The sequence below is a fragment of the Capronia epimyces genome (genome assembly GCF_000585565.1).
Source record: "Capronia epimyces CBS 606.96 chromosome Unknown aczIQ-supercont1.4, whole genome shotgun sequence".
NCBI lineage: Eukaryota > Fungi > Ascomycota > Eurotiomycetes > Chaetothyriales > Herpotrichiellaceae > Capronia > Capronia epimyces.
Window position 1 is genome coordinate 2,436,372 of NW_006912907.1, and position 24,343 is coordinate 2,460,714.

The 24,343-nt window shown below is 54.2% G+C and overlaps 9 protein-coding genes across 9 annotated transcripts; 5 read left to right on the forward strand and 4 right to left on the reverse strand.

Moving 5' to 3' along the window:
- Nucleotides 1–3,036: 3,036 nt before the first annotated feature.
- A1O3_05511 (cyanate hydratase) lies at nt 3,037–3,595 on the reverse strand (the record flags this gene model as incomplete). The annotated part of the gene is made up of 2 exons (XM_007735632.1): nt 3,037–3,522; nt 3,575–3,595. The coding sequence occupies 2 exons, from the start codon at nt 3,593–3,595 to the stop codon at nt 3,037–3,039; spliced, it is 507 nt and encodes a 168-aa protein (XP_007733822.1).
- Nucleotides 3,596–4,593: 998 nt separating this feature from the next.
- Nucleotides 4,594–8,785, forward strand: A1O3_05512 (phospholipase D; the record flags this gene model as incomplete). The annotated part of the gene is made up of 6 exons (XM_007735633.1): nt 4,594–5,416; nt 5,576–5,957; nt 6,036–6,110; nt 6,165–8,007; nt 8,055–8,667; nt 8,724–8,785. 6 exons carry the CDS (start codon nt 4,594–4,596, stop codon nt 8,783–8,785), a joined length of 3,798 nt encoding a protein of 1,265 aa, XP_007733823.1.
- Nucleotides 8,786–9,560: 775 nt separating this feature from the next.
- On the forward strand, nt 9,561–11,039 carry A1O3_05513 (uncharacterized protein; the record flags this gene model as incomplete). Its single annotated transcript, XM_007735634.1, has 4 exons — nt 9,561–9,729; nt 9,782–9,807; nt 9,859–9,897; nt 9,948–11,039. 4 exons carry the CDS (start codon nt 9,561–9,563, stop codon nt 11,037–11,039), a joined length of 1,326 nt encoding a protein of 441 aa, XP_007733824.1.
- A 992-nt stretch (nt 11,040–12,031) lies between these two features.
- On the reverse strand, nt 12,032–14,002 carry A1O3_05514 (uncharacterized protein; the record flags this gene model as incomplete). Its single annotated transcript, XM_007735635.1, has 1 exon — nt 12,032–14,002. The coding sequence occupies one exon, from the start codon at nt 14,000–14,002 to the stop codon at nt 12,032–12,034; it is 1,971 nt and encodes a 656-aa protein (XP_007733825.1).
- A 946-nt stretch (nt 14,003–14,948) lies between these two features.
- On the forward strand, nt 14,949–16,314 carry A1O3_05515 (uncharacterized protein; the record flags this gene model as incomplete). Its single annotated transcript, XM_007735636.1, has 2 exons — nt 14,949–15,072; nt 15,173–16,314. The coding sequence occupies 2 exons, from the start codon at nt 14,949–14,951 to the stop codon at nt 16,312–16,314; spliced, it is 1,266 nt and encodes a 421-aa protein (XP_007733826.1).
- Nucleotides 16,315–16,355: 41 nt separating this feature from the next.
- On the reverse strand, nt 16,356–16,763 carry A1O3_05516 (uncharacterized protein; the record flags this gene model as incomplete). The annotated part of the gene is made up of 1 exon (XM_007735637.1): nt 16,356–16,763. One exon carries the CDS (start codon nt 16,761–16,763, stop codon nt 16,356–16,358), a length of 408 nt encoding a protein of 135 aa, XP_007733827.1.
- Nucleotides 16,764–17,427: 664 nt separating this feature from the next.
- On the forward strand, nt 17,428–19,070 carry A1O3_05517 (uncharacterized protein; the record flags this gene model as incomplete). Its single annotated transcript, XM_007735638.1, has 3 exons — nt 17,428–18,147; nt 18,212–18,492; nt 18,548–19,070. 3 exons carry the CDS (start codon nt 17,428–17,430, stop codon nt 19,068–19,070), a joined length of 1,524 nt encoding a protein of 507 aa, XP_007733828.1.
- Nucleotides 19,071–19,383: 313 nt separating this feature from the next.
- A1O3_05518 (uncharacterized protein) lies at nt 19,384–21,255 on the forward strand (the record flags this gene model as incomplete). The annotated part of the gene is made up of 3 exons (XM_007735639.1): nt 19,384–19,563; nt 19,878–20,754; nt 21,023–21,255. 3 exons carry the CDS (start codon nt 19,384–19,386, stop codon nt 21,253–21,255), a joined length of 1,290 nt encoding a protein of 429 aa, XP_007733829.1.
- A 1,183-nt stretch (nt 21,256–22,438) lies between these two features.
- A1O3_05519 (uncharacterized protein) lies at nt 22,439–23,758 on the reverse strand (the record flags this gene model as incomplete). Its single annotated transcript, XM_007735640.1, has 1 exon — nt 22,439–23,758. The coding sequence occupies one exon, from the start codon at nt 23,756–23,758 to the stop codon at nt 22,439–22,441; it is 1,320 nt and encodes a 439-aa protein (XP_007733830.1).
- Nucleotides 23,759–24,343: the final 585 nt, after the last annotated feature.

Below are 24,343 nucleotides of genomic sequence, written 5' to 3' on the forward strand. Positions count from 1 at the left end.
TAGGCAATTTATCTACCCTTCATCCCCAACTTGGGAAGACGACACAAATGGAACGACCGCATGTTTCATTCGATACGATTATTTGGAGACTTCAGACCGTGTTGAGCTATGTTTCTTGATATCGATGCAACTAGATCCAGCTACTATGCGCATAGCTTATCTCCCGAGACAGCAGTGCTTTATTACCTGATTTATTTCCTGCGACAGTACTCCGGACATAACCGTTGATTGCGCCCCCCCGCGAACCGAATGATTTAATAACATCACCATAAGACTCAGCAATCTCACGATTACAGAACAAACACCCCGAAGCATGCATTAGCCCAGTGCGATGCAGTTTTCGCACGGCGGATTGGCATATAATATAATATAGGTATGCTTAGTGTACCTTACAAACATTGAAATTCTAGAGCAATTAAATAGGCATGATATATTTTCAACCCACACAAAATTATTGTTGAAATGCGCCCGAATATAAATGCGGATCTTATTTCTAACTCTGACACTATGGCCGAGTGGTTAAGGCGACAGACTCGAATTAGGCGAATTCCTCTTAGGACTTTGCCGCTGCACGTGATCTGTTGGGTTCGCCCGCACAGGTTCAAATCCTGTTGGTGTCGTCTTTGATTTTGTTTTTGTTTCCAGCATTCATTACGTTTACTACGTTTACTACATTGACTACATGTACTACATGTAGTACGTTTATTACTCCGGTGTTGTCAAAAGCCAGGCAATTATCTTTTTAGCTGACATGAAAGGATTTAGAAGTCGGTGTAGTGGATAATAGGATAGTAGTCGTTATAGCGGATAATAGGATAGCAGTCGGTTTAGTGGATAATAGGATAGTAGGAACTATTTAACATAATAGGACATTTGTTTATAGCCTCGCGCAGTTTACTGCGAATCGTTGACGGGGATGAAGCCGAGGACCACGCAGCACGCGCCCGGAACAGCCTTTGACCCATATAGGCTGAGCTCCTTAAGAGGTGTACGAATGAAACAAACGTTCAAACAAACAATAGGGGTGGCGGCGGGCATTACTTCCCATAGAGTATATTAGGTACGTATGTGTACATAATACGGACACTTGTTGTAATGTAAAGATGACAGATAAATGTACTCTCCTCCCTTTGGGTTGGTTGGCGTATCTAAGGTACCTATAGCTATTGATGTCTAGGTCCTCCGTACAGGTATGCAGTGCGGTAATTTGATGGGAAGTGTGGAATTGACGACACAAGGCAAGGTACTACATACATGGAGCGATCGTTCGGGCAAAGAATCACGATGATGATGACGATGACGATGTACCGGTACGGGGCTCTCTGTTCATCGACGAGACAACCCTTGTGTTTATGTTCGTGTGGGAAAGAGAGTCGACTCCAGTCCGGTCCAAATCCAAATCCAGCGTCGAGTGCAATGCGTCCATTGGGCTAAGCCGCAAGTCGAGTTTCCCTTTCCCCTTTTAGACTTGTGGAAGAGTGTATGCCTTCAGTCTTAGATGTGCACTCCGAGCACTGTGTTTGGTCAGTTTAGGATAGATGTTGACGTATGAATCCCCAACCACATGCCGAAAGGGAACGAAACAAACGAGGTGAGATGGGGTGAGACGAATGAAGAAGAACGAAGAGACAGTTTACCGCGTAGAGACACTTGACCGCGAAGAGACACTTCCGCAAAGAGAATTAGATAAACCGAAGACTTGAACTCTGCGAAAAGAGTCAAGCATCCGTCGTCGCCTCGTTGCGAAGCGACAGAGTTGCTATGTATTGTAAATGTCTATTCCAATGCCAATGCGTGCGAGGCAGCTTGAAGCCGAGCCGACCGCCGAGCATGGAAGACGAGAATTGAAGAGAAGACAGCGGCATATGGAGTGAACAAGAAAGGCAGGGGTGCCACGGGAATCGGCCTGCGAAGGTACTGACAGCTACTGGGAGTATCTCAACCTCGACATCGACGTGGCCCGCGGAAGCTCGCTCCCCTGTGCCGAGTCATCGAAGTGATATTTCGCCAGAAAGCAGCAAGAACTTGCCATGGCCAGGAGCCTACGGTCTGCATGCATGCCCAGTCTCTTGCTCGACGGTCAACGGCGCGAGGGCATGGTGAAGATAACATCGTCGGGCGCCTGCGCCGCAGCAATGGTTATGGTCATGGTCATGTTCATATTCGCCATGGGAGCTGGGACGTTGCAATGGGGATCCTGGTTCCAGTGGTTAGTGGCACTGTGCAGCTCAGGCAAACGGTGATGGGGGACAGGAGGGAGAGGTCAGGGCAGGGCAGGGCCAACGCGCAACTCACTCCTATCTGCGCTGCACGGCACAGAAGTATCCCATCTGTCCCTTGCGAGTGGCCTTGATCTGCTTTTGGACGGTGCAGAAATAGCCCATCTGCCCTCTGCAGGTGGTGCGGGTTTGCTTTTGCATAGGTTGAGTCATGGCTTGACGGAACGAGGTTTCTTGGATGTTGGGCTTACGTTGGCTGGATTGATGTTTGGAGTAGCGAATGAACTGTAAAGAGTGTCTGCTGTCCGGGGTTTAGTTTAATGAGAGTATCGGTTGGGGAATATTCAAAGGATAGATACTGGGGCAAGGGGGGAGGTGTGTCACTATATGTATGAGCACTCCGGCATGGCTGCATCAGGTCGAACCTCCACTAGGGTCCCCGTGAAAGGGCTCGGAGACCGACTTGGCTGTCCGAGAGAAAGGAAAGGACGGTCTCGGACAAAGGGAAGGGGTCAGGTCATTCATTCCAGCAAGGCTGACGAAGCCCCTTAATATTGTTCTTGCTTAGTATTGTTCTGCGCGGCACAAAGCGATGGCGAGGTATTCGCGTCGCGAACAGGACCGAATCGATGCTCGAGGGGAACTGAGATGAGTGTCTTCGAAGCTGGACTGATTCACGAAAACTCAACATCCAGAGTTCCCATTTAGTCCTATTTCACATGCTGGGAAATCCACGACAAGGAGTTGCGGCAGGGTCAATCATGATTTCTCTTCTCCCAACTAGAATCTGGTATATGGTAACCATTTGCCACGGAGTTTAATGTTCACCTGCGTCCAGTAAGCCTTGTAATTTGCCAGTGGCCTCTCTTGAATGCAATGCCAGACTTACCCAGGTATTCCCATCGTTATCCACCTCCTTCTCGACATGAGTCGAGAAAGAAATAGCACTCATGATCCCGTCACCAAACTTCTCATTCAACACAGCTTTGTAGGCATAGCCATAGTTTTGGACTATCTCAAACAGCCGATAGATCAGAGGCTCCCGCGGCGGCATTTCTATACTCTTTCCTCGGTCTGGGAACCCGCTCATCTGCGACTCGAGAGTGGCATGGTCGATATCCAAATACTTTGCCAGGTTCTTGATATCCTCTGGTGACGCCTTCGCTTGTCCGTAGAACAAAGCGGCCACCGCCACCTCGTCTCGACCAATCTCTTTTGCAATCGCCTCGAAGGTCACCTGCTTCTTCGCCTTTGCTTCGAACAGGGTTACAGCGGCGGTGCGCAGGTTGGGATGTTGGGATACCTGCCCATGTTAGCTGTCATCCTCTGGCAGTTCAAGTGGTAGTGTGACGTACATCAAGAGTGGCCAGAGACATGTTGGAGACAGGGCGAATCAATCGCAATGGAGTTTGAGAGTAACGTAAGATGGTTGGGGTCCTCGAGTAAGTCAGAGCTGTCGTCGTGAGACGTTGCAAGGGACGCAGAGGAGGAGACATCTTTATAACCACCGTGGACGGCAATACATATAGCCAGTGGCCCTAGCCCTTGTGTGTATCCAGTACTCCCGTTATTTGTTTTCCATCCTCTCTGTGGAGGGGTAGTGAGCGGGTGTCCCCGCATGACTGGCATCAGGGTGTCATATGGAGTACAGCTTTCGGCACACAAGAGCGGGAGCCCTATCTCCCATGTGTCATCGAGTCACCTTCGGTTCATGGTCAGGTGGGAACGGATCAATCAATAGCCAAAGACTAAGGAGTCTGCAGATATGTTGGCGAGCTAGAAGAGATCGGAATCTGTGGTGTCAGTGAGCATTTCCCCATCAAGAGCGTATGCACACCAATGCGACGCCGATGGTTATCTCAGGTCGGATTGAAGAGCTTCAAGGGTGTCGCTTGGATGGTGCCGGTGCCGCGGGGCTTACAGTAGGCTGACAGGAAGCTCTTCAATTGGGTCTCTGGCGGCGGGACCTCTGGAGGGGTCTCCCTCTACGAGTCTACGGAGTACATACATATTAGGCGGGTGATTTGATTAGAGCCAGAGCAAACGAGGCGCAGTTGGGGACGAAGCTGCTTGACAGGGCTTGTTTGGTGCCACGGGTGCCTGGAACGCCCCTGCGACTGACGACTGGCGACTGGCAGACTGCGACTGCGCCTGCGACTGCGTGTGGCTTAGCTGCTGCTGTCGGACTTCATCTCTCTAGCTGAAACATCAGCTATGGTGGAACGTCCTACTTCACCACCGATCACCAAGTCTCCTTCAGTCCATATCTTTCTTCCTTCACCGGCTCTGAGTCAAACAACAGAGTAGTCGATGTTTTCCCAATCCATCTCCTCTGCAAGTCTTCTCCCAACTCATCAGCTCACAGCAACCCAGCATGTCTTACCAACCGCCCTACCAGCAACCTTCGGATGACGACGCTCTTGCTTACGGAGATGACTACTCTAGTTCTCGAGGCAGCGGTGGTCTACAAGGAACCGAGAAGTCGATCCTTGGAGACACATTTCGAAAATTCAAGTCCGAATATGACAAGTACAAGACCCCTTCATCCCAAAACTATGGCTACACTAGCTCTGGTACGTCTCAGCAATACTATGGTCAGCAGAGTTCCTCTGGTACGTCTCAGCAATACTATGGCCAGCAGAGTTCCTCAACTGGCTACCCTCAACCCGGCCAGTCCGGTCAATCGGCATATCCGGGAGGGCCGCCTCCGCAACAGCCGCAAGGAAAGCCTGATCTAGGTACAAAGCTCTTGGGGACTTTACACGGTACCATCCACAGTATCGGGTCCGACCTTGTAAATCTGCTCGGCCCTGAAGGAAAACCTACACCGTATTCTAATCAACCGGTCGGACAACAGCCACAGGGGCAAAGTGCTCCCCCAGGCTATTCCAACCTATCGGCCTCCCCGAGTCTGCCTCAAGGCCAGAATCGGTTCGACAGCTTTGCATCAGAAAAGCCGGGCAACGATGTCAAGTGGTACGTCGATGGATGCGGATACTTCTGGGCTGTCAGTCAAGCTCTGGAATCAGCAAGACAGTCAATCTGGATTCTCGATTGGTGGTTAACACCAGAAGTCTACCTTCGTCGCCCTCCTTCTCAGAACGAGCAATGGAGACTGGATCGAACCCTTCAGAGGGCTGCTCAGCGTGGCGTCAAAGTCAACATTATCGTCTACAAAGAAGTAACACAAGCTTTGAGTGCGTACTTTTCTCCCGTTATGATCAATTACCTTCATTCTCTTCTGCCACAGAACGTCGACGCCTTCACGTCCTTCATGGTTGCACTCGGACTACGAACAGCCGCAACATCTTTTGACTATGTAGAGAAAGGGAACCCACTAATTCTTCCTCCTTTAGCTTTGTCCTCGGCCCACACCAAACACGAGCTCGAGAAACTGTCGCCCAACATTTCTGTCTTTCGTCATCCAGACCACCTTCCCGACGCTCAAACCGCCCATTCGTCCTTGCTTTCGTCTTTCCAAAACCTCAAGCTCGATGCTGCCGGGGTCTCTAAGCTCGGGACGGACGCTCTGAAAGGAATCTATGGGCTGGATGACGATGTCATCTTGTACTGGGCGCACCACGAGAAGTTATGTTTGGTCGACGGCACAATTGCATTCATGGGTGGGTTAGACCTTTGTTTCGGACGGTGGGACACGAACCAACATGCCATTGCGGATGCCCATCCCTTGAACGTCAATGACATCGTCTTCCCCGGCCAGGATTACAATAATGCCAGGTGAGATCAGCCACTCCAAAGATACCGCACCTCGGATGTCGTCCAAGCAGGGATGAAGGTCACTGACAAACAGCTTAGAGTCATGGATTTCAGTGACGTTGCGAATCCTTTCCAGAACAAGCTCGATAGAACAAAAAGTTCCAGAATGGGATGGTGAGTGGTTGTAAGGGTCCAATATGTCCATCCTGAATTCCTGACACTGTCTAGGTCCGACGTTGCATTGTCTTTGCAGGGACCTTGCGTTCAAGATCTTCGTCACCATTTCATCGATCGGTGGAATTTCATCTTCGAGGAAAAATACAATGTCCGGAAAGATGCACGTTATTCTCGAATCGTCGACGAGTACCCGCATCCTCCGGCTGGCCCTGGACAGCGTCCCCAGTCTCGTCCACAGTCACAAGGACACCTTCAGCCCCCTGCTCCGAGTGGCGCCTTTCCACCGCCGCCAGGTAGCCAGCCATATGCCCCACCTGCATGGCATAGCACGAGCAGGCCACATACTCCGACCGGAGATTTATATCAGAATCAGGCAAGCACTGTGCCTGGAACTCAGCTAGGGATACCCGGTGCCCCTCCAAGTCCGTCGCCTCAAAGCACATATTCTCAACCGTCGAATCCCCAAACTTCTTATGCTCAGCCTTCAGCCGCTACGAGCGCATACCTTCCGGTCTCTAGCCCTACACAGCTGGGAACATTTAGCCAGCCCGCTGTTGTAGGTGATCACCTCCCGAATCCGTATCTCCAACAAAACTTCCCTCCCCCACCTCCAGGTCCTCCTCCCCAACTGTCACCGTCACCATCGCCATCACCAGGACCTGGTCATGTTTACACGGGATACCAACCGCCGACCAATCCACTGCCAACATATGCACCATACAGCCAACCAGCCGCGGAGCTCTCAACTCAGCACACACCAAGCCAACCTTACCAACCTCAGCCATACCAACAGCAAACGTCGCCACCCCCATACAGCCAACCATACCAGCCACAGACATATCAACAACCCGGCACGGAGCAGAATCGAGGAATTGACGACTATGCCACGGGGGAGAATCGCGGTTTTGATGACTATGGCTACGGTGATGAAGGAGCACGAGGCGTTGGTGGTGAACGAGGTCTTCGCAGTAGAGTGGACCAATATCGAACCGAGGGGAAACTCATTGGTCAGGAACTCTCCTCCATCAGTAACCTCGTCTCCACCGGCGTGGAAGGCAGGCTGCACCATATCCAGGGCAAATATCTGGGAGCAACCGATTCTTACGGCCGCCCTTACAATCAGCGTCGCGGTGTCATGACCTGCCAGCTGCTCCGGAGCTGTACAAAATGGAGTAACGGAACTCCACTTGAGCACTCCATCCAGAATGCTTACATTGACGTGATCCGGAACAGCCAACATTTCGTCTACATTGAGAATCAGTTTTTCATCACCGCCACTGGTGACAAACAGAAACCGGTGCAGAACTTGGTGGGCCAGGCCATTGTCGAGCGGGTTCTACGCGCCGCCAAGAATGGCGAGAAGTACAAAGTTATCGTGGTAATCCCAGCAGTGCCGGCCTTTGCTGGCGACCTTCGAGACGATGGATCCTTGGGAACCCGTGCCATTATGGAATTCCAGTACTTCAGCATTAACCGTGGAGGACACTCCATAATGGAAAAGATCGCACAAGCCGGGTATAATCCTATGGATTACATTCGGTTTTACAATCTCCGGAACTATGACAGGATTAATTGTGGCGATTCGATGAAACAAGCCCAACAGCAGAGCGGTGTGAGATACGAAGATGCCCGTAGAGAGCATGACGACGTGGTAGGCGCTGGTTATGGAGCTTCCGGGGAGAGGACTGGAGCAACACAAATGGGACAAGCGTCACACTATCAGCAATATCAATCTGCTGCACATAACATGTCGGCACCATTAGGCGGTCGTTGGGACAGTGTTTCAGAGTGTTATATGCTCGGAGGTCAAGACATTCGCACCGTGCCCTGGGATGGACCACCCGAGGCAGAGTTGGACGCATTTGTCAGTGAGGAATTGTACGTCCATTCAAAAGTAAGTTGCCCCGTTCTCGCACCCTGGCTTTTGCTGAGCATGTGCAGTGTCTGATTGCAGATGATCGTGTTGTCATTTGTGGTTCAGCCAACTTGAACGATCGAAGTTTGCTGGGCTCACACGACAGCGAAATTGCTCTCTTGATCGACGACCCCACACCCGTACAAACGTATATCGGAGGGCAGCCGTATCAAGCCAGCCGGTTCGCGGCCTCGTTAAGGCGGTCGTTGATGCGGAAACATCTTGGTCTTGTACGACCTCAAGACGTGCGGAGACCCGACGCAAACTACGAGCCCGTGGGGGTGCCGAACGTGTATGACTGGGGTTCTCCTGAAGACAATGTCGTCTCTGATCCCTTGAGCGACACGTTCCAGAGTCTCTGGAACTCTCGAGCGCGGACAAACACCGACGCCTTCCGAAAGGCATTCCGAGCCGTCCCCGATGACTACGTCACTACGTGGGCAGAATACAAGGAGTTTTATGAGTACTTCTACCATTCTGATCCCAAAGCTGTTGGCAAGGAAGGGGTCAAAATACCTCCGCGGGTTGAGTATGGCCATGTGGTCCGAGAGGATTTTCCGGGTGGTGTTCGTGAACTCAAGGAACTATTGAGTCAAGTCAAGGGCACTTTGGTGGAGATGCCTTTATGCTTCTTGCAAAGTGAGTAGATGCTGCTTACCCACCTACTACCATCTAGTCGCTAACCCTACCTGCAGATGAAGACATTGCTAAAGAAGGACTGACTTTGAATGCACTGACGGAAGAGATATACACCTGAACTAGGCAGTAGGCTGGCGGCCTGGGTCTTAACGAATGATGAACACGATGATGACAGATGGATCATGGAGGCGGTAAACACCGTGCCAGAGATATATCTAGCCTCTTATCATCACGTATGAAGCTTTCCTTTCAGGAGCTCAGTAGAGCTTTAAGAGTAAGCTGACAGCAAGGCTCCAGGGGCGAGGCGACCCCAAATGCAATGCTCGACCGTAGTACTGCCACGGGGCCAAGGCGGGAGCCTACAGTAAGGTTTCGGCAGAGTATAAGTTCAGTAAATGTACCTTCTGTTTCTGTCACTTGCACCGTCACTACTCCATCACCACTTCATCACTATACCATCACTATTCCTCCGCCTCGTCCTCACCACTTCACACACGACTCTCGTTCATCTGCCGGTGAAGAAGCTTTTGTTTCCTACAGCGAGATACCGCTTGTCTTAAGAGTGTCAAGTTGGTCTTCTTCTGTCTTCTATCTTTAATGAGAACCAGACCCGAGTCTGAACGGTGAAGGAAGGGCCAACTGCGCCCCGTGGCATCTCACAGTCATCGGTCCTCGTCGACCCGGCATGTGATTTCTCCCCTCGCTTCTTCTCTTCAGTAACTTCAAGTCCCGCTTGCGTCTTCTCTTCGCTTCATTATCCAGTTTCAACTTGGCACATGCAAAGTCACTACTAGTCGGTCACGAAATTGATATCTTCTTCGTCTTCCCGCTCCCTATCCTCCTTCTCCCTTTCTCCCGTATCGATATCAACGACGTCGTCATCACAGGCCACGATGAAGATCAAGTGCACCTACGAGAATTGCTTCAAGCATTTCTCGTCGAAAGAGGCTATGATTTCACACAAACGCAAAGATCCAAACCACAGCTACTGCGCCCTCTGCGATGTTGACTGCGACGATGACATGCTTCTATTTATCCATCAACTTGGAAGCTCTGCTCACAGTAAGAACTTCCCCGGCTCTCATTTAGTCTCATGATTCTGACATTCTCCCAGTCTGTTGCCCGGTCTGTGCCCAAGAGGTGAGTATTTCCGAGAGTCGAGTCCGAGGACACCCAATCTGACTTTGACAGTTCAAAAGCACTGGCGGCAGAGATCGACATGTGGAACAAGTACGCCTCCGACAAGCACTCTAATGGACTTTCTTGCTGACATGTACTAGAGCCATCGAACTGCGCAAAAGCTTGAATGCGCCGGCTGTCGCGCCCTGTTTAGCTCCGCATCGGCCCTGATGTACCACATCGAGAATGATGAGTGCTCAGTCATCCGACTGGAAGATTTTCAGATGCAACGCGCGGAAAAGCAAATTCACAAAGATGCTTGCGTGGCCAGTGGGGAACTCTTCAGCGCTCCCTCATCCGTCCAGCAAGCTCCTACCGTCTTGAACACCAACAATGGAACCGACCTCCTCGACAGCGCAGCTGTCCACAATTCCAGCAGATCTTTGAACAATGCATTGGGAGGTCCCATTTCGCCGGCATCACACGACCAATTCCCTCCACTCGCCACTGCTGCATCCCACCCCAGACCAAACGAACAGCCTTCACGAGAGAAATCTGTCCTCAGTAACAAGTCCCAAGACACAGCAAGCAATCTGATTAATTTCAGCAACGTCGAGAACAACATGGCCGGATTGCAAATTGGCCACAATGCTTGGAACACGTGGGCACAACATGGAGAGTCACAAGAAGGCCATGGCTATGTCAAAGGTTGGCTCGCCTCGGTGAACAGCTCTACCAAACCTCCATCAGCAAACAACAGCGAGGTAGCTTCCATGTACGACAAAAAGGTTGCTGCCTCCGTGGTCTCTGAGAACATGCCGCCCAGCGTTCGACCTCCTGGCGAAACCTCATCGTCGGTTCATAGACACATCATCAACATGCCAGCACACTCCATCATCTCGAGCAGCGCTCCACTAGATATTGAACGATTCTGGGATGCTCTCCATCAGCAGTACATGTGTCCCGGAGAAAGATGCCGTCGACAATTCAGTAACGCCGAGCAGTTCAAGCAACACTTGCTCACGTCGGCTCACGTGGGTGGGCAAGTCGTCTGCCCGTCTTGCTTGAAGCGATTTGCAACTACATTTGCCTGGGTGGCCCATGTTGAATCGCCCAGTAAGAGATGCGACATCCGCAACAGCATCAATCTCAACCTTGTGATCCGTGAAATCACCGGTGGCGTTTTGGGAACTCAGGGACACATGGGAGACGGCACAGTGCAGTATATTGCGCCAAAGATTGAGGAGTGGTAGAGAGATTTTCCAACAGCGCAATAGCCACTCCGGAGTCACTGTTACCCAAGTGGATACCACGCACTCAAAAACTGGATTTCAGCACGGCGTACGACATGAAGACACACGTTGGCATACACAGGCGCTATCATATGAGCTGACACCATCACATTACTGGCGAAGGGATATTGAGGCATTATGAACGGAGTATGGGAGGATGGACATCCAATGACAGCTCGAGAGCAAGGGGACACAGGGCATGGGCAATGGCTGCTCGAAATCGAGCTGTAGGTGAATCTTATGGTGGTCTCGTCGGTAATAGACTGGCAGTGAAGGGCCTGAAATTTTATGGATGCTGCTGGCGAGCTGGAACAGACTAGGATGCTGCGATCAAGCATCATGAGCTGACACATAGCAGAGACAGCCACAAAGCAATACAATTAGGAACCAAATCCCCTTGCTTCTTCTTGGTTCGATCGAACTCGCTCAGACCATGGGCCTCTTGCCAGATTGGAGATGCAATATTTCAGTTCCTTTCCCTTCCCATCGCGATCAACACGGCGGAAGGGACTTTGGGGCTAATGATATCCATGACACAGAGGACGCCCCGCGAGGCCTATCCATCCTCAGGCGACTTGTCGGTAGGTAAGCAGACTTCAAGCACAGCTCTCCGCCTCTCCTCGCCCGACGGTTTGTTGGCACAGCCCCTCCGGACAGACAGAGCCTAAGCCTGAGCCTTTGATCTTTAGGCCTTAGCCCGTCGTGACACCAATCACTGTACCCGTATCCAAGGAAAATTCCGAATACATGCGCCTCAAGATTATGAATAGTGTGTCATATGTATCCGTCCATGTATTAGATATATTTTATTGTATAATGTTACTGTATAATGTTCGCGGATCATACCTCTACTGTCTCCCTCCGAGTAGAGCGTCACATCACATGGAGTCTCGTGCTCCCTCCGAGTAGAGCGTCACATCACATGGAGTCTCGTGCTCCCTCAGAGTAGAGCGTCACACCACATGGAGTCTCGTGTGGGAACGGGAAGCTTGGTTCTCAGGCCATTCGACCATTGGTTCGAGTTCCGGATCGGACTGCGGGACCAAGGCATGAGAAGTCGAAGTTGAAGTCGAAGTCGAAGTGAGAAGACGAGGGACATGGCCATCGTAATAGTAGCATGCCACCACGGTCAGCACGAGACAGACGAGCAAGCCGGCGAAAAGCAGGAGGCCGCCCCGGGCAAAGGTGCCCAGACGAGGATCCACGTCCGAGGTCTCGACGGATAGGCCCGCCTTGAGTGTTTTGTCGTCCCGGGTGAAGGGACAGCCTCCTCGTAGCTGATCTTGATCTTGACCTTGACCCTCGCCGGGAGACGGGGCGGTGGCGGCGCCCCTCAGCCTCGTCATCCGGCACCCGATTCGGCCGCAGCTTTGGGCGAGAGCGGGCGAGGGAACAAACGTCCTGATGCCGTTGGTGGCCGAGCGGCCGAGGGGGCGGGCGGCCTGGTCCAAGGCCTCGACCATGCCGTAGGCCCAGTAGCCGGGAGCCTCGAAGACGGATTCGAAGCCTTCCTTGTCGACGGTGCCCAGGTCGGTCCAGTCGGCCGTACAGTTCTGTCGGCCGTAGACGCGCCACTGGGCCAGCTCGGTGGCCCCGTTCCAGGACATGTAGAACATGGTGGCTGCGGCGTCGGTGTCCAGCGCGTACGTGTACAGAGCCGGACTGTCGAGCGGGTGGGCGGTGAAGTTGAAGCGGTACGCGCGATAGACATTGGCGCCGGCGGCCGGGAGCCGGGCTTGGAAGACAATCTCGCCCGACGGCAGGTGCTCCGTCACATAGGGCTGCTGGCCCCAGCCGATGAAGACGTTGGACTGGGTCACGTTGGCGTCGGCGGCGTGCTCGCCCAGCACTTGAACACTGCCCTGGGTGACGGCGTGCGGCATGCCGTCGGGCCCTTCGAACGCAGCCAGCAGCGTGGCGCGCGGAGGGGTGGAGTCGTGGTCCAGCCGGATGATCTTGCCCGCCGATCTCAGCGCCGTGTCGTGGAAACTGTCCGAGGCGTTGTCGAAGAGCGTAATGATGTCGGTGCTGGCGTTGGAGAAGCGCCAGCGCGCGTCGTGCTGGTATCCAAACGCCACTCCGTCGCCCAGCTCGAAGTCGGATCGTTTGCCGCCCAGCCGCCACAGGATCCGGCCGTCTTGCCCGCTGACCTTGTACAGGGCCTGCGTGTGACGGCAAGACAGGAGGTAATCCCCGTCGGCGTTTTGGTCCACGGCGTTGAGGTGGAGGTAGTCCCAAGCACCGCCGGCATCGAAGCCTTCCCCGGCAGTGACGCCTTCGGTGCTGCCCAGAGCGACGTATGACTCGGACGGGGGGATGTGGTCGAGTGCCGACCATTCGAACAGCAATTCGCCGGTGGCCACGTCAATCTTCTGGAACAGCCCGTTCCTAACCCAGCCTTCGCCATCACTGATGCCGTAGTCGCTGAGATCGTAGCGTTCCGACTGGTAAATGTTGACGATCATGGCCCGGCCATCGTCGACCAGACTGTTCTCGTGCATGTCGATTGCCGGCCGGCCATTCTGCGCCTTGATGGTCGCGACCGGGACCAGCTCGTTGCTGTAGATCAGGACCTCGCCGGCGTAAAACGTCGACCATTGGTCGCCGCGGAAGAAACAGAGATGGTCGGCCCCCTTGTACTGGCACACACGGAACGAGTGCATGTTTCCGCCACCCATCGACGATAGACTGGTCCAGACGAGATTGCCATGGTTGTCGTAAATCGCCGCGCCTGACCGTTCGATGTGATGGGGTGCCACGAATACATATCCAGGCGTGGCCCCCTCTTTCAGAATGTCCACCTGTAATACAGGCGGATACAGTTCTGGTCGAGAGTAGAAGAACTGATACTCTGCCTCAGCGGCCGACAGCCCCAACAAAGAGACGAGGCAGATCAGATAGGAGGCGACGGTCAGGATCAACATATTGTCATACAGTCAACTTTTCGGATGGTCAAGGGCAAGGATCAGATAGAAACGAAAGACATGAATGTCCAATTCATTTGCTTGGGGGAATGAATGTCGAGAACCTGCCCGGAGCCATCGACCCCAGCTGTGGTAGGGGAACAGGACTTGTAGCAAGCAGATCAGAACTCCTTAGGCTCACCCAGAATTCAATCATAATCACGGCAGTCGGAGGACCGGATTAGGGGGGACACGGCCAAGACAAGAAGCGCTCCAGTAGATAAGGGAATGTATATGGGCATTGTCTTCTGGGCAGGAGAAGTGACAGGTGACAGGCCGTCACGGCTCGAGCCCTTGGGTAAAGGATGTACGTGTAGTCGTGTACGGAGTACGTACTGAGTACTCTGTCTGTAAAGCCTACAGAGTACCTATAAGCAGCCCTCGTGCATATAGTGAATGGGTTGCAATTGTCCCGTGTAACAAGTGTTCCTGGCAATGGAGCGTGGTTGGTCATGACGAAGCCCGACGGGAGTCGGGGAGGCTGTCTTGGGGAGGCTGTGATGGCTTGGGGCTTGGTTAAGGCCAAATAAAGGTACTTACATACGTATTACTAGGAGGCTGCCGCGTGGATGACAGCGACGACGTCTCGATTCTCCACTGAGCACCATCTCGGGATCGAGGGCGAGGAGAAGATATGAGAGGAACCACGCTCGGCTCCTCCTCGGAAGTGAACACGCTGTTCGCTCGCGTCGCGTCTTGGACCCTGCTCACTCTGTTTAGGTGCTACCGACACGGGGTACGGAGTACTCGTACTGTATCCTGTATGGAGTATACTCGGTACCTGTCATGTCTCAGCCTCAACACCGTCGTCTTGTCCTCGATCACAGCGCTACCATGGTGATGGGCTGTTAAGCGACGCTGACGCTCGCGGCGTGCATTGCCTACCATGCCCCCCAGGACCGCCACAATGAACCACTCAATGTCCCCTCTCCGCGACCTGGTCACAGATCCCAGAAACACTCGATGGATAGCACCCTTGATTTTGGCCGGGGAAGCTGCTCTGTGCGGGCTGATTGTGTGGAGGATACCTTGTGCGTGGCTTCCTGCGCCGAATCAAACCCCAAAACCCAACCCCAGAACGCATGGCATGGCATGGCATGGCAGCAAACTGACACCCGCTGGCCGCTGCAGATACGGAAATCGACTACACCACCTACATGGTGCAGGTGCGCATGTTCATTGACGGCGAGCGACGCTATGGCAAAATCACCGGGCCTACAGGGCCACTTGTCTATCCGGCCCTCCACCTCTACATCTACACGGCACTGTACTATCTCACCGACGAGGGCACCAATATCCTGCGTGCACAAATCATCTTCGCCGGCCTCTACCTCCTCAGCTTGGCTGTGGTGTTTGCCTGTTACCGTCGGGTCGGAGCGCCCCCGTGGCTCCTGGTCCCATTGGCGTTGAGCAAGAGAATGCATTCCATATTCCTACTGAGGCTGTTCAACGACGGCTGGGCAACTCTGGCCTTGTGGTTCGCAATATACCTGCTACATCGACGGCAATGGCGCACCGGGGCATTGGTATGGGGGTTGGGTCTGGGGGTGAAAATGACCATCCTGCTGGCTGCGCCGGCCGTTGGATTGGTGGTGCTGCAAGGGAGCGGATTAAAAGATGGAATCTCCTCCGGACTATCCGTCCTGCTTCTCCATCTCGTCCTGGCAATGCCCTTCCTCGGCGGTGATGCCGGAGCCCAGTACTTCCACCGCGCCTTTGATTTCGGAAGACAATTTCTCTACAAATGGACCGTCAACTGGAGGTTTGTGGGCCTGGGCGTCTTTGTCTCTCGCAGTTTTGCCGTCAGCCTGCTGATCCTCCATGTCACCCTTCTTCTCGCGTTCGTCCAGATCAGGTGGACCAAGCCCAGTTCCACCGGTCTACTGGATTTCATCAAGAAATACACTGGCTTGATCCGAGAGGGCGAGGCGGTCCGAATCTCCAAAAGAATCACCCCCATCTTCGTCATGGACGCGGTACTCGGGAGTGTCGTGATTGGCATGCTGTGTGCTCGGAGTCTACACTATCAATTCTTTGCGTATCTCGGCTGGGCAAGTCCATATCTTCTGTGGAGGGCAGGTGGAGGCCCTGTCTGGGTGCTGGTCAACTGGGCAGTCCAGGAATATTCCTGGCTAGTCTACCCCAGTACCAACACGAGTTCGACGCTCGTAGTGGCGGAGCTGGCGGTGCAAGTCATGTGTGCACTCATTGCCAAATCACCACCGGTGGACCGCGTCAGCCCAGCTAGAAAGGTGCCGGGCAAGACAAGTTGAGATGTCTAGATGGTGTAGGGCACACAATAGAATGATTGCCATCAGTCCTCTTCCTCCTCGCTGTCTGAGGGTGGCATCTTTCCGACTAGCGACTCTTCCTCGTCACTGCCGTCGGATGCCACTTTCTTGGCGAACTCTCGAGGCCAGTATGCTTGTTTCCGCCACGCCTTCTCATTCCGAACAATGTTCACGATAACTCCCTGGATTTTGTTTGGCCGGTCGCTCGCCGTGGTATCGACAAGGACGTAGCCACCACGCTGGACAAACACGGCATTCCGGAATCGGTTCTCGAGCTCAACTAGGAGGGTGGAGGAGGCGGCTGGGGTCTGAACGGTGTAGAGGTCTTTGCCGTGGAGTTGGACGACGCGGGCAATTGTCTGACTGGGAGACAGCAAATCCGGCGGGGCAAGGGTCTCTTCGGCCGTCTGACGGAGCTTGCGGCGAGACATGGAGCAATGGGTGGGAGAGGGAGAGACTCCTTGGGGTGATGGTGATTTACAATTGATTCAATTGCTGATAGGTGATGGGATGATGGATGATGGATGGGATTACATTACTGCACCGGCACTAGTCTGCTGGTCGATGAATCTGGCGGAAACTTTCCCCATGTAGAAATGCAGCCGACATACACCAGACTCCAGCGCAGCCGTCCATCACTTTTTCTTCGCTGCCTCTCGAATTTCAACCAACACAAATCCGGCTCCAGCAGACGGTCTGTACGGGTACTCTACTACTCTGTATAGCGAGCTCCCAAGCTCCCACTGCCCACCGCCTCCTCCACTCCGTCACTCTCTGCTGCTGGCGGCAGAGTTTTCTTCGAATCAAATCCACGGTATCGCTGCCATCCTGTCCCCTCCGGTCTGCTATCTCCCTTGATCCACCGGGCGTCTAGCTGGGGCTTCGGCCACATGATGCCACTTACTACTCGTGCCACTACTATTACGGACTACTGACTACTGACTACTGGACTACTGGCAATGCGGTAGGTATATAATATCACACTTCTCGTCCACCCTCCTCTTATAACAGTGACGTCTAGTCAGTCTCCTTGACCCTTGACTCTCCTGTCCTGTCCTCGATATCTTTCTTCCCGCTCCCGCTGGGCCCTCGACCATGGCAGCCCAAGCCTTTGGCGCCTTCATCACCCATGAAAGTGATCCTGCCCCTCTCGTTCCCGCCCTTGCCCCAATCGTCCCCCGCGACCACATCACTGCAGGTACGCCTACCGAGTATGAGCTGGACGGAATGAAATGGGGTCAGCGGTTGAATGGCCCTGGCCCTCAATTGGAGTCCTCACGAGACTCTTCCCCCACTGGCATCGGTCGAGCTCTCCCCCAGACTCCTGGAGAACTCGAACGGAGCCAACCGCCAACCCCCCAGCGAAACCAAGCTGTTGATGCCCTCGTTCAGTCGATGTGGAATCCGCCAAAGAACCGCTGGAGGCTCGCTTCGTCCTCTCTGGCCTTCTTCCTCATGGGTGTCAATGATGCGGCCACTGGTGCTCTGATCCCATACCTGGAGGCCGAGTATAAAATCGGGTATGCCGTTGTCTCGTTGATCTTCGTTACCAACGCCGTTGGTTTCATCTCCATGGCACCGGTAACACAAATCATCGACGGCCGTCTCGGACGAGCTCGATCTCTGATGATTGCAATGGGCCTATTGACCGGCGGCTATGTCGCCATCGTCTGTACTCCGCCATTCCCCGTCGTGGTTGTAAGCTTCTACTTCATGGGGTGTGGCATGGCCCTGTTTCTGGCCATGACCAATGCATTTATAGTGAACCTCCTGAATGGCACCGTCATCCTGGGCTTCTGCCACGGTCTTTACGGAGTAAGTCGGCTGGCCCTTTCCAGACATGGAGGGCGTGGGAATGAACAAGCTGACCCTGGTGCAGCTCGGAGGCATAGTTTCTCCCTTAATGGCTACTGCGATGGTTTCCCATGGAGTCCACTGGGCATACTTCTATCTCATCCCCCTCTCCCTCTCCCTATCGTCGCTCTTCTTCCTCGGCTGGACCTACAAAGGCTTTGAAAATGATATGGCGGTGCGACTTCTTACCACCCTCGAACGCACAGCCTCGCGCCAGGCCTCTGCTTCCGGCGAACCCTCCAAATGGCAGCTGCTGAAACATGCCCTCGGGAATCGAGTCACCCTTTTAGGCGCCACCTTTATATTGTGAGTGATTCCCGTCACCCCGCCTCACAGCGTGACTGACTTTTTGTCATTTTAGTTTCTACCAGGGCAGTGAAGTGGCCATATCTGGCTGGGTCATTTCCTACCTGATCCATTATCGAAATGGCAATCCCGCCCACGTGGGCAATGTCACGTCCGGCTTCTGGGCCGGCATTACCGTCGGACGGTTTGTCCTGACCCATTTTGCCCACAAACTGGGCGAGAAGCTCTCGGTTCTGCTTCTCATCGTTGGTGCGGCGGTGTGCCAACTCCTGGTCTGGCTGGTCCCCAACATCATTGGAGACGCGGTCGCCGAGTCTATTGTTGGGCTGTTCCTCGGACCGGTTTACCCATGTGCCACCGCGGTCTTGTCCAAGTTGTTACCACGGAGCATCCAGATCGGCAGTTTGTCGGTTGTAACGTCTATGGGATCTTCAGGAGGGGCGCTGGTCCCGTTCATCACGGGGCTGTTGGCGCAGAAGTTGGGGACCGTCGTGCTTCATCCGATTGTTTTGATATCATCCGCTGGCATGACGGTGGCCTGGCTGCTACTCCCTCGGATCTCCAAGAGAACAGAGTGACAGGGGTGTGTTCTCTCTATAGCAGGATTCACCAATGACCATCTTTCCACCTCCCTGCTCCGTGGATGTTGCCAAGAAGTGGCAGGCATTTCAAGTTCCCTGGACTTTCCGGCTTGAACAGCATGTGCAGGGTCCCTCTTCCTTTGAACCGAGGCTTTCCTGATCACCTCTCGATTTCATCACATCGACAACTTCATTTAACTTCTTGTCAACCATCTGGATAAGCACAGTCTTCCATCTCTCCAGACGACACAAGTGCGCGGGCGACGGACGAACCGAACCGAACCGAACCGAACCGAACCGAACCTGCACTATGGACTCCGATAAGCATGCAGCTCAGCATGCCCAGGGTTTCGGGAAACGTATACATCGATGGGCAGGTGGAAAGATCAATCGACTTCTGGATCTAGATGCCACCAACTCATCCGCCAGTGACCCGGCAGAAGGTACAAGCACCGAGTCGGAATCCGATCACTTCCGGGTGCGGTTCAAGGTGAGCAATTGTTTCGTTGGTTGTACCTTTATCCTTGAAGGTCTGCCCAAGGTCTGCCGTGAAGAAGTGAAGGCTGCCAAAGCCATGCAATCCAGGACCGACAATTGTCCTCCCCGATTTATGAGATGGCCGAGCCATGGTAGCAACATTCACACATGCCCGTGTCCTATCGTTCATCCACCGTGCATGATACATATGATTCCATACAAAGAGCATTGCAAGGCCATAGCTTCTCTCCCTTCGCAATCTGCTCAAGCCATTGTCGATATCGACAAACCGACACTTGTTTCTCCCACCTAACTGAGATTCACCAGACTCCAGCGCTCGGCGACGCATCTGCAGATGCATCCAAACCATACCCTCCCACCATTGATGTCGAGAACGTCGAATTCCTCGGCCAGGTCCATAGCGCCACGACGTATGTGAAACGTGACCTCGGCTTCCAGGGACGACTGGGCGAGCACATTCTCCTGAGCTACGGGGACACCATGTACAGCGACGCCGAGTACAGCGACAAATGGCGCGGCATGGTCAGCGACTCTGTGGCGCTGGCCACGCACGATCCGTTGGTGGTGGTCGACCCGGCCCTGAACCACGACGGGTATCCGGAACAGTTCTGTCCGCTCGACGCGTCGAGGGGTGAGGACGCCTCCGAGTACTCGCTGGGCATTACCAACGTTGTCTCGACCGTCGAGGCCGACACCGACCTCAACACCGACAGAGACAACACCGGCGTCATGTTCTTCCTCCTCAACCACCGGCCCGGCGGGATCAACCACATTCTCGGCGCCGGCATCGCGACCGTCTCACTCGACACCTCGACATACCCACCGGCCCCACAGATCCAGCGTCACCCCCCGCCGCAGGGCCACCACCACCATCAGCAACATCAGTTCTGGTGGGACGGCGAACGGGAGCCCTGGTACGGTGACATCTGCGCGCTCCGATGGGACGAACACATCTACGCGTACGGCCACGGCGGCGAGGGCAACCCGTGGGTTTACGTGGCGAGGGTGCCGGCGGCCAACGCCACCCAGCTCGACAGGTACGAGTACTGGAACGGCGACGAGTGGCAGGCCGAGAGACTGCAGAAGGACTCGATTGGCGAAAAGGAGAGCGTATTCTGGCAAATCAACCAGGGCCAGGTGGTGTATTCGAAGTGGTTTGGATGTTTCATTTTCGTCTATTGTGGTACGTATCGAGCATTTCATATTCAATGCCACCTCTCCGTGGTTCCTGGGAGAAACTTGCATAAACTGGTTGCCATGTATGTGCATGGACTGGCTGCCATGTATGTACTCAGAGGATTCCTTCCGGCCAACCATATCTCAGGCCGGCTGTGGCGGTCCTTCCTGTTGGCCGATGTGCAGCCCTCGCCACGCCCACGCCTCTTTGGTTCAGCTCCTCTTCTTGCCGTCCGTCCATTTGTCGCTAACACGCACGCGTCATGGGTATGCAGACAACTTCATGAACTCGCGGGTCCATGTGAAAACGGCGCAGCATCCACAAGGCCCATGGTCCGACCCTCCCGTCATGGTGTACCAAGCGAAGCCGCTGCTCCCCGGCGAGGAAAACGGCTGCATCTACGCGGCCGTGCCGCATCCGTATTTCGACGAGTCCGGCAAGACGCTGGTCGTCACCTTCACCAACCATCCGAACACGATCCAGGCCGTCAAGGTCGTTTTTGCTTAACCGAGCGAAGGTTCGTATCAGGTCAGTCGATCGGGTGGGTGAGGGCCATAACCCTACCTATAAGTCAGGACTTGATCAACGGTGTGTGTTGATCTGATTAAAGCTATGGTGCAACCAAGGATGTCCAACGGTGTGTGTTGATCTGATTTAAAGCTGGTATGGTGCGTGCAACCAAGGATTTCCGTCGACAGAGTCAAATGTGACTTAGTCGTGAAGCTGAAGCCGAAGCCTTTGCTTTTGTTCTTTTGGATGGTGAATTGGATTGAATTGGGATCCCACTCGAGACTGTCTAGGAAGAGACTGAGTGAACGGCAGTCGCTCGCTCGCTGGCTTGATCAGGCAAGACTCAAGGGGCTGGAAATGAAATGCTGGACGGCAGAAGAAGGTCGATCGATTGATCGATCGCCCAATGTCCCCTTCGCCTTTGCTCTTCCTCTTTGGTCGTAATTACTGTCACTTATATTCTACGAGGAACATGAAATTGAATGATTAATAATGATTGATTGATTGATTGAATGATTGAATTGCCAAAGGTTGAAATATTGAAATATTCCACGTCTCATTATCAGAGGGCTATGGCGGGAGCCCAGACTATATAGGGATACCTATACCAGTCTTCTGGTTAAAGGGCAAGGCTGGGAATCTAGAAACCAGTACCAGTACTGATATATCTCTCCGATCGAGTCGGTTATAGTATATACCTACGTACATGAATATGTAATTACATACATGTGGTGAAGGCTGATCCAGTGAGCTAGAGCTAGCTACCTAGTAGCTAGCAGCTCTTATCCTGACGAGTGTCTTGCCATGCATTAGTAGTTGATTGGGATCCGGGTTCCGGTCTGATTCTATTTGCCAGGTTCTGACTCGGGACCATGTTCACGTTCATGTTCATGTCATTTTTAAGTTCCAGGTTCTAACTCGGGACTATTCTCATTTTCATTTTCCATGTTCTGACTCGAGTGTCTTGCCATGCATTAGTAATTGATTGGGATCCTGATTCTAGTCTGATTCTATTTGCCAGGTTCTAACTGGGGTTCATGTTCATTCTGAAGGACGTAAAGCAAATGTAGCTAAATCTACACTAGGTCCAATATAACTTTGTAAACCTCATTTTCCAGGATCTGACTCGGGTCCATGTTTATTTCATTTCCCAGGATCTGAGTCGGGTTTATTTCTCATTTTATTTTCCAGGTTTAGCCTCAGATTCATTCTCATTCTCATTCTCATCCCACACGAATTTCTGCTCGATGCCGTCGAGCAGCGGGCGCAGGGCCATGCCGTAGTCGCCGGCATTGGGAGTCCTCAACAGAGTGTGGATGTGGAATTTGGCCGGGTGGGGATTGTTCAGAAAGACGCCGGAATGGTGGTCGAACTCGACGAGGACGAGCGGGCTCTGGATGCGGTAGTAGAAGGGGTCGTGATCCCCAAAGCCGCCGATCCAGCAGAAGTAAGTCTCGTCGAGGCGGGACTCGATGTGGGCCAAACGAATGTCGCGGGCGCGCTGGGGCAGGTACAGCAGGTACTGGGCGAGGATGGCGCGGAGCAGGGCGCGCTGGGGCCCCGGCATGGACGACGCCAGCACGCCCTCGTACGGCACGACGCGGTTGTCGCGGTAGGCGCCGCACAGGTGGCGCTGGTCGTCGTGGTTCCAGCGGCCGGGGGGCATGGCCGGGTCCTTCATGAGCTTGTACACCTGGGCGCGGGCCTGGAGGGCGGGCGGCAGCGACTGCATGAGCTGGAGGCCGAGCTGTTCCTCGCCGTGCAGGATGCGCGTGCCGGCGTAGGGCCCGGCGTCGATCTCGTTGGGTTCGGCGCCCGTGAACCACGGCGACAGCACCATCTGGCCGCGGTGGAAGAAGGCGTTCAGGCACAGGTGGTGGCCGTAGAAGCTGAACCCCCACGGCCGCGTCGTGCTCGGCTCACCAAACAGCACCATGTTGTAGCTGTGCTCGTTCATCACCGCCGGCGCCCGCACCAGCGAGCCCAGGAAGCCGTTGATGCGCATCGCCGCCACCGCCTTGTCGTAGCCCTCGGGCGACAGGCTCGCCTGCAGGATCGCCAGCAGGCTGTCGCGCACCGGCGCCGTCACCTCGTCCAGCCGCACGCCCTTGTCGCTCAGCAGGAATTCCGGGTTCGACCACGTCCGCCACTCCGGTGAGTCGATGTGGTACGACAGCCGGTCGCGCTGGGCCGGCGTCAATTGCGAGAGCGCGTGGCGCGTCGCGGCCACGATGGCTGAGATCGGAATGCCTTCGTCCTGCACCGGGAACAGGCCCGGCCGCACCACGCCGTCGTTGGTCACGCCTTTGAACGGCTCCTTCAGAAGCTCCCGCCAGTGCAGATACAGGGCGTGCAGCCACGGCGGGTTCCCCTGTTCCTTGAACCTCTGCGCGTACTCCCGTGCGTCCTGCGTCGCCATAGTCGTGAACCGCGGTTGACTCAGGTCCGGCAGGTATTGCCGGTACTCGCTCTCGGTCTCGCTCTCTTTCGATCCCGCCATCGTGCCGACGGCTGCTGAACCGACAACTCCCCTGCGAGACAGCCGGCTTGAGAGTGACTCGGTGGGCTTTGGTCTAGGTCTATGCCCGCAACAAGCACGAGGTGTCTGCTGTCGCTGGAAGGACCCGTCGCCGGAAGTCGCACTATTAGCCTTGGGCCCCCTCGGTCTCCCTCCGGCCGCGGATGAAGAGATCGGGCGGCCGCTTGTGATGGTGATGGCTGGTCGTGCAGACCTGGCTGGCCTTCCTGTGCAGGCGGTGATTGCTATTGCCAATGAGACTTTCCTGCCCGGTGGTTTCGTAGCAGCAGGTAACATCGTGGGGTGCTGACGAACAGTCCGGGGAATGGAATTTGGAATTTGAGAGGCTGAACAGGTGAGCTGGGGGTTAGGCGTCGGCAAATGCACCCACCTACCGGAAGAGGGACAAGCCGGTGGGAGAGTAGAGATATTCTGTGAATAGAGCTATTCTGCTGCTAGTTGCTAGTGCCTGCTTCGCCGTCTTCGGAGCTGCTATGTCGGTTGTGGACAGATCCCACGCTGCTTTATCATGACCCCCGATGGCTCATGAAGAGTACTCAAATCATT